The sequence below is a fragment of the Leptonychotes weddellii genome, chromosome 11 (assembly GCF_054177405.1).
Source record: "Leptonychotes weddellii isolate Sample4059 chromosome 11, ASM5417740v2, whole genome shotgun sequence".
NCBI lineage: Eukaryota > Metazoa > Chordata > Mammalia > Carnivora > Phocidae > Leptonychotes > Leptonychotes weddellii.
The window spans coordinates 69406175-69414469 of record NC_138379.1 but is presented as its reverse complement, the minus strand read 5'-3'; the positions used below and the strand labels follow the sequence as shown (position 1 = coordinate 69414469).

Genomic DNA, 8295 nt, shown 5'->3' with positions numbered 1-8295 from the left:
AGCAGCAGAAGTTCTGCAGTGGAGCATTCTATTCCAATGCCATTTTAAAAGGAAAGCTTCCCAACTTTGATATTAATGTTTTATTGGAAAAGGTACATGAAAACCACCGATGTACACAACCCCAGGTGAACATAACATGCAAGCTGCCGCACACCTTCTTGTGTCTTATAAAAGCTTGACTTGAGTAATGGCTTGCCCATTCCAGCAACAGTGTCCCAGTTAACTTGGCTCCTTTTCTTCCAGGCTCAAAATAAAATCAAACTCCTCTACCAAAGAAGGGGAGAAGAAAGCAAAGTATTAGGTGTGTGTCTCCTCTTGAATAGGGAAGTTGTGCCGGGCATTTCACACTGTTACTGAGGCAGGTAGTCATTCATTCAAAAACTATTTATGGAGTATTTTACTATGTGCCAAGCACTGCTGGGTGGTGGGGGTACATAGTAATGGGTAACTCCAGACACGTTTCCTCCCTCATTGATGTTACAGGTGAGGAGACAGGCTCAGAAAAGTTAAATACTGTGCCCAAGTTTAATCACTAGTACATATGAGTTCATGGAGTCCTCCTGGTATGTGGATAATATAAAGCAAAGGTCCTGCTCTTACCTGGAGTCAGGGGCTGAATTGAGAGTCTCTGGCGAGTGAAGAGAGCCATATTTTTTAAGGGGCCTCCAGTGGTTTTGTGAGCTTGGTAATGGGTTTTGAGCTCAGCCAGGGTAATGTAACGCTTCATCATCCGAACAAACTGTACATCCACCTGTATGACAGAAAGATATGTTCAGGTAGATTCTGTCCACTGTGTTTTAGCTTCTTGTGGGAGGTTCTTATGGGCAGGGCTGCCAGTGTTCTGTTCTTATCCCCAGAGCTAGGGTAACCTCATCTGAGTGTAAGACCCGGACTCTGTACCTTAACCTAAAGACACCACACACCTTCTTCCTCCCTCTCTTTGTCCATCCTTTTCCTCTCATGAAATAGGAAAAATAGTTGTCTTTACCATGGACCATTTGGGGTTGTCTTCTTTGCTGGATGGGTCATAATGGGGACTGTTTTTCTCAAACTGTGTGTGGTCTGGATAAGCCTCCTTCACAATCTGAAACCAAAACCAAGTCTCTAATCATATGCCTGTACAGTCAGCTCCATGGCCAATTTTTAATTCAAGTCCAGCTTTCACTTCTGACCCTGCACACACTCAGCTCTTTTGTTTTGCTATAGAGCCACTATATTTGGAAATAATACGCAGTCTAGAGCAAGCATAGGAAATCAAACCTGTTTTGACAAAAATCTTAAGAGTAGGTTTTAAAACCAAGTATTAAAGGTTATTATTGGTACCACTGTTTTTCCACCTGCAGGTAATAATCTTTTCCTAATAACTTCTGGTTTGGAAGAGCTATCATCAGGTCTGCTTTTGAGTGAAAGACCAAGGCACAGAAGTGAAGAGAAGTCTGTACCAGTGGGACCTGAAATGAGGCCTGCCTTGTTATAGTCCTTGCTGTATTGAAGGGGCCAGGGTGGTTTTTCCATATTCTTGTGACATCAGGGATGGGGAGGAGAGTACTTCCTTTCTGTTACTGATCTAAGCTGTGTTCCTTTAGATCTATATGAATAAGTCTCCCTGAAGGGAGAGGGATTAAGACCAACACTTGTACAACTAACCTTCACAAGTCCTGCGATGCCTGGCTCTTTGCAGTTGCTATGGTAGAAGAACGCTTCTTGCTCCAACTGCATGGCTCGAAGGAAGTTCCGGGCCTACCCCAGGGGAAAATAAACAACTATCCTCTTCACCCGCTGGAAAACACTAGTTAGCGGAAATCAAGTCTGCTTTTATTAGATGAGTTTTTCTTTTTTGCAGCTTCTCCCCAATTCAATACTTGCCTTTGCCAAGACACCCAGACTTGTATGCAGACACTGGCCAGAACACAGGCCATTCGTAAACTGCATACAGAGGAATCAAGGTGGTTTTGAATACATGTTTAGGGTTAGGATCTGGGGAAAAAACAATGTTGGCCAAGAGATTTTGCTACTGAATAAGTCCTAGGAAGGAGGCAGGCATTTCTCCGACCCCGGGTCTCGGGCCCTGCTCTTACCCTCTTACCTGGTAGTTGCGAACACCATCCCAGCATGCTGTCTGCTTGGGCTGTGCTTGAAGATCCTCAATGCTAAACTAGGCAACAGGAAATGAATTCATTCCTTAAACAGTCTTGGGGCCAGTTGGTAATATATGGAAGTAGACAGTTTCTTCCCCTGTGTTGAGGATACTTCTTGCTGTAGTGGAAGCCTGTAGTTTACTGGGAAGTGGTCCCACAGAGCCACTTCTATTGGGCAAATGGACAGTAAGCTTTGCACTCCCTTGTTATCCTTGCTAATTAAAAGGACTAGATGAATAGATAATCTAGATGATAAAATAATCTTGGTTATTTGTATTTCACTCATTAAAGTATTATATATTTCTATTTTCTCTAGGCTGTTATTAAAATTGATTTATATTAATTCACTGAAGATACAGTTGGCAGAGAGATACGTAGGAGTACGGTAGGTGGCAAGAACAAGGCAACAAGATTGAAATGTTGCCCAGGTCAGGGGTTGACAAACTACAGCTTTGTGCCCACGCCTGATTTTGTAAATAGTTTTATCAGAGCACAGCCACACCGTCTGATTACATGTTGCCCAGATCCACTTTCTTGCCAACACCAGAGCTGAAAGAGCAACCATAGGACCGGAAAACCTAAAATATTATCTGGCCTTTTATGGAAAGTTTGCCACCCCCTGCCCTAGATAGAGGATTCACAAAACAGATAGTTGCTGGTAATAAGTCCTGCTGATTTTATTCCTTATAATCTTTTCCCTAACCCTACCCTTCAGAGAAGCTGGTGATGGAACCCTGTGGTGTCCCATATTCACTTCTTATCTGAAAAAACAGCTTGAAGGGATTAGAGGTACCTGGTCTCACCTTCACATCTACACCTTTTTCTAGTCGGCTTTCTGGCTCGGACTTCATCAGCCAGTAACTGCTTAGATTCTTCCCACAGTTTTTAGAGGCTGAAGTCTTCTCAGGGCTGGAGTTACCCATTGTAGCTGATGCCCCTACTGGGTTCTTAGTCTTGGTACGTTTTCCTGCTGGCCCCTTATTGTCTGCAATAGAAGCAAAAAGAAGAAACTGGTCATGCCTGCTGAGAAGTAATGCTCCGTTGTGGGGAAAGCACATGCTTTGGAGTCAGACCTGGATCCAAATCCTGGATCTGTCAATAACTGGCAGTAGCAGCTGAATTGCTGAACTTCAGTTTATCTAGAAAAATGACACAGGAATGCCCACCTTACAGGGTATCTCCTGGATTATACATTCAGTGAGATAAGAATAGAGTACATGGTTGTGGGTTAGGACTGACAGAGTCCCTGGTTTCTACTAAGTAAATTCTTTTCTTTCCCTCACTTCTGGGCCTTTGCTGAGGCTCTCTCTACAATAAGGAAACCGAGCACCTACTCCACAGACTTATTTTGAAGATTAAATAAGGTAGTGTAAACAATGGACTTAAATAATGGCTGACATTATAATAAATGCTTAGTAAATACTATCATCACCATCTCATGGTTCTTTTTTGCTTGCTCACTGTGCTTTGTGGCCTGCTCCTTGAAGGTGCCAAGAAATGTTGGATAAGACAGCTCATTCTGGTCTTTGTAGACGTGGCAAAGACGATTTTTTCCAAAGAGAATTAGAGAAAATGTGCCTGGAACATAGTAGGCACTCAACAGCTAACAGTTGTTCAATTCTTACTATATAAGCTCTATTTGTTACCCTAACAGTAACTCAGTTAATCTACATAATGTATGAGATGTCTGTTCATCTGCTAAATGTGTCCCAGGTTACACATTTTAGTAAACCGTATAATCAGGAACCGTACCCTGGTCTATCTGAATCCACACTTAATGACTATACCACACCACCTCTGAATTAAGTCCCAGCTCCTACATCAGCTCTCATTAAGTATCATTTATAGATGTCTAGTAGTTAAATCCTCCCTAGCTTAGTTTTTAGGTGGTCCCTTTGGAGTTAAGCACACTGCTAACACCATTATGTGTTGCTAAATAACACAATGTGTTGTAGTCAGTCCAAAAGCACTTTCTCTACCTTCATTTGCTTTGTTCCTGTTCTTCATCTTCCATATAAGATGAATATAAAAACAGCATCGCATTTTCTTTGGCTGTGGAAAGCTTTCCCATTCTTTAAGGATGGACTCAAGTTCCACTTCCTTCTCAAGGTGTTCCTCCCTGCTCTCATACCCTTAGCCATGGTTTCCTAAGACCCTTTCACTTATGTCTGTTTGCATTTTCCATGAGAACACAACTGTATGTTCCTTACCTTTGTACAAGCCACCATGTATCTACACCAAACAGCTACTGCTTCAATAAACAAACAGAAGAGGCTCTGGGTATAAGCTCGGTGGGAAGAGGAAAGGAGAAGATGGAGGGCAATTAGGGAAAACATTAACAAAAAACAATCCACAAAGGATACTCCCCACAGGCAGGGAGTTGAAAGTGAACAGTATTTCTTTTTTAAGATTTATTAATTTGAGAGAGAAAGAGTGCGTGAGAGCCTGGGTATGAGCAGAGGGAGAGGGACGAGAAGCAGACTCCCCGCCGAACACGGGGCGCAAGTGGGGCTCGATCCCACCCAAAGAGTATAACCTGAGCGGAAAACAGGAGTCCCACGCTCAACCGACTGAGCCACCCAGGTGCCCCGAAAGTGAGCAGTATTAAACAGATCCTACAGAAACTTTGTTTACAGGGCTGCCTTTTTGCAGCCTGGGTGCAGCTCACCTGGCCCATCAGGCCCAGCAGCCCCGGCGAGCCTCTTCCGGGGTTTCGGCATGGTTTCCCTGCGGGGACTGAAGAGCAGAAGATTCCAAATCAACCGAGAGAAACAAGACGCAGCTCCGTTACCTGCCCCCAGAAACCTGCGCAGAGCAAGATGGAGACAATGAGAGGAATCGGAGTCTCAACCCCGAGGGGTTTTTGCGGAGAACAGATGCAACTGGACTTGGGACCCTCAAATCTTTCCCAGTTATCTACGCCCCCATTTCCATCTTGCATAACCTGCGCTAGAGTCTCCTCGGTTCTCTCCCTGATCCTCATACATTCACCATTCTCCCGAGCCACTGATTCCACGACTCCGCAGACAGAACCCCACCCAGGCGCCGGAAGGCCGGCGCTGAGTCCCCCCGTCTAAGTAACACACGGCCCTTTTTCGCCACGGCCCTGGGATATCTGGGAGTGGTAGTCCTGCTCCTCGGGCAGGCCCGCCTGAGTCCGTGCCGTGAGGGCCGCCGGATGCACTACAGCTCCCAGGGTGCACTGGGGGGCCTGGTAGATGCACTGGCGCCGGTCCACCGCCGGCGGGTTCTGGCTAGAGGAGAGGTTGCTGCCATGTTGCGGAGCGGCTGCTGGCGGCTGAGAGGGTGGCTCTACGGCCCGCGCGGCGCTCTGCGGGGTTCTGCCGAGAGCGGCCGCCGGGGCTTGGTGTCCTGCATAGATCGTAAGACTCACCCCGCCGGTGCAGCTGTCCGGTCCCCGGGCGGGGAGGGCTGAGGGCCCACAGAGCGCTAGTCACCCCCGGCTCCCCCTGGGCGGTCACCTGGGCCACCCTCCCCGCCAGGCCTACCTGCCCCCTCCCGAGTGGGCTTCCTCTGCCGGCTGGTGACCCCATTCTGTCCACCTGGCTGGCTTCTCTGGCCGCCCTCACTCCCTGCGGTCTCCATCTGTTGCGCCCCTGGGCCTTTCTGGTACTCTTCACCGGCCCCCAAACTCCTGCGCGGGAAGCCTGGCGTCCGAAACACGTGCTCCAGGCGGTCCCCCGGCTTTTTAGCTGTCTTCCCTCCTGCCCACGTCACAGGGGCCCTCTGAAGATAAATGAAGATGGGAAAATGTAACTTAACCTTTGTGGCTGATGGTATTTGTTAATTGTTCAGGTCTTCCAAAAACGTAGTATCAGCCTCTTGATAATCAGGTTTAATAAGTAAATTGATTTACTTATGAATACACTAACCAAGGGTTTGGTAATGATCCTCACAACTCTGAGGCAGATTCTCTTATTATCCTTACTTTCAGATAAGTAGTGGGTGCATAGAAACTCCTGACTTTGTTTTGTTTTGTCTTGTCTTAATCCTAGATCATTTACAGTCGGGTAGTAAAGATGTGAATAGCTTGGGGCTGGTTGTGGTAGATGAAGCACTGTTACTTCTTTAAGTGATAGAAGATTTGATCAGATAAATTTTGTGATTTACCACCTGTAGTTATAAAACACTTTTACTGTTGAAATTCCCGTTGAAAAATAATTATTATTGAAAGTGGAAAACTACCCACAGTACACAGACCTGAATGTCTTCAGGCACCAGGCAAATAATTTGGATGTGAGTAACGGAGAGTGATGGGGGCCTAGGCCCACTGGGAATACCCAGCCACTTTGTGACTCTGTCCAGTGCCTCATTTTTTTTCTTCTGAAAAAAAATTCTTTTTAATAAATGTTGCTCTTCTTTATAACAGATTTGGTATGCATCCCTTAGATTGACACCCAGATCTATGACATACACTAGTATAGAATACCGTTTTCTTCTCCGTGTCCTACAACTCCTTCACAAGGTGCTGCCCATTCTAGCAATTAGAATTAGGTAAACAAGGTCACCCTTGCTGATACCAAGGCAAATAAGGAGTTGTCCTGGCAACAAATAGATTAAATATTTAATAGGCTAGTATTAAATAATAACAAACAGTTTACATATGCTGGAATATTTCCAGCAGCTGGTTGTGTAGCTTCAGCCAGTGAGGTACTTTTACACCTTTTTAAAAGAAAGTACCTTTTGGGCGCCTGGGTGGCTCAGATGGTTAAGCGTCTGCCTTCGGCTCAGGTCATGATCCCAGGGTCCTGGGATCGAGTCCCGCATCGGGCTCCCTGCTCCTTGGGAGCCTGCTTCTCCCTCTGTTTCTCTCTCTCTCTATCATGAATAAATAAATAAAATCTTTAAAAAAAATAAATAAAAGAAAGTACCTTTTAATTAGTAAAATGAAAGGAAACTGCCTTTTCAATGTATCATTCTCCATATTAGAATATCAAATTAATGGGAGTGCTTAACTAACATTTGTTTCATTGCATATTTTAATAAGTGAAAAATGATTTTTAAGAGAATTATGATTTGTATTTTATTTAATATATGTTATATATATTCATTATGCATACTTCCCTCATTCTGCAGATGAGGAAATTTATTCAGTGTCTAGTGCAGCCCCATTTGACAGTGGGATAACCGAAGTTGATTGGGATAACCTGACTTACTAGAAGTTGTGCATTTAATAACTTCCTTGTCTAGTGCTCTTCCACTACACTTTGCTGCAACGTCCCAAGCATTCTTTGAAACATCAAGACTCTCAAATAAAACTGTTGATTCTCTAGTTATGTTTCTACTTTGGATGCATTTAAAGATTTTTTTTTTTTTTTTTTTTTTATTCATGAGAGAGTGAGAGAGAAAGGCAGAGGGAGAAGCAGGCTTCCCGCGGAGCAGGGAGCCCGATGCGGGGCTCGATCCCAGGACCCTGAGATCATGACCTGAGCCGAAGGCAGACGTTAACCATCTGAGCCACCCAGGCGCCCTGGATGCATTTAAAGATTCTTATATTATTTAGAGTTTTTGTTTTGTTTTTTGGGTTTTTTTTGCCCATTGCTTACACTTAGGTTGCTATACAGTGAAGGGTTTCCTCAAGTCCTTTGGGCCCTTTTTCTTTTCTTTTTTTCTGAGACAGAGAGAGCGTGTGCATGTATAGGCATGTGGGAAGGGCAGAGGGAGAGGGAGAGAGGGAATCTTTTTTAATTTAAATTCAATTAATTAACAATAACTTATTATTATTTTCATAGGTAGAGGTCAGTGATTCATCAGTCTTATATAACACCCACTGCTCATTACATCACATGCCTTCCTTAATGTCTATCACCCAGGTACCCCATTCCTCCATCTCCCTCCCCTCCAGCAACCCTCAGTTTGTTTCCTATGATTAAGAGTCTCTTATGGTTTGTCTCCTTCTTTGATTTCATCTTGTTTATTTTTTCCTGTCTTCCCCTATGATCCTTTGTTTTGTTTCTTAAATTCCACATATCAGTGAGATCATATGATACTTGTCTTTCTCTGATTGACTTATTTCACTTTGCATAATACCCTCTAGTTCCATCCACATTGTTGCAAATGGCAAGATTTCTTTTTTTTTCTTTTTTTTTTTTTGTGGCTGAGTAGTATTCCATTGTTTATATATGCACCACATCTT

General features: G+C 44.3%; 2 protein-coding genes across 8 annotated transcripts in view; one reads left to right on the top strand and one right to left on the bottom strand.

Annotated features, from left to right (window-relative positions):
* Positions 1–65: 65 nt before the first annotated feature.
* THYN1 (thymocyte nuclear protein 1) lies at positions 66–5241 on the bottom strand. Of its 5 annotated transcripts, none has more exons than XM_031025078.2 (8): positions 5083–5241; positions 4807–4943; positions 2942–3123; positions 2087–2155; positions 1648–1740; positions 989–1084; positions 601–751; positions 66–266 (listed from the first exon to the last, which is right to left on the bottom strand). In XM_031025078.2, exons 2-8 carry the CDS (start codon positions 4856–4858, stop codon positions 220–222), a joined length of 690 nt encoding a protein of 229 aa, XP_030880938.1. In that variant the 5' UTR covers positions 4859–4943; positions 5083–5241; the 3' UTR covers positions 66–219. The 5 variants fall into 5 exon arrangements, with proteins under 5 accessions (XP_030880938.1, XP_006730592.1, XP_081655202.1 ...); XM_006730529.3 differs by having other exon boundaries at positions 4807–4874; XM_081799076.1 differs by having other exon boundaries at positions 4807–4865; positions 5083–5238.
* A 60-nt stretch (positions 5242–5301) lies between these two features.
* ACAD8 (acyl-CoA dehydrogenase family member 8) overlaps positions 5302–8295 on the top strand; it is a 17996-nt gene continuing 15002 nt past the window's right edge. For 2 of the 3 annotated variants that reach the window (XM_081799072.1, XM_006730528.3), the window contains exon 1: positions 5302–5521. In XM_081799072.1, the coding sequence (XP_081655198.1) occupies positions 5317–5521 (205 nt within the window). In that variant the 5' untranslated portion in view covers positions 5302–5316. The remainder of the gene's footprint in view (positions 5522–8295) is intronic. The other variant, XM_031025077.2, reaches the window with a different exon arrangement.

Excerpts from the sequence above, each read along its gene's own strand:
- THYN1 (XM_081799075.1), bottom strand. Across the intron at positions 3,124-4,806 it reads TGCTGGGCCTGATGGGCCAG|ACAATAAGGGGCCAGCAGGA; the intron begins GTGAGCTGCACC and ends CTTCTATTGCAG. Across the intron at positions 2,156-2,941 it reads AAAAAGGTGTAGATGTGAAG|TTTAGCATTGAGGATCTTCA; the intron begins GTGAGACCAGGT and ends CCTGTTGCCTAG.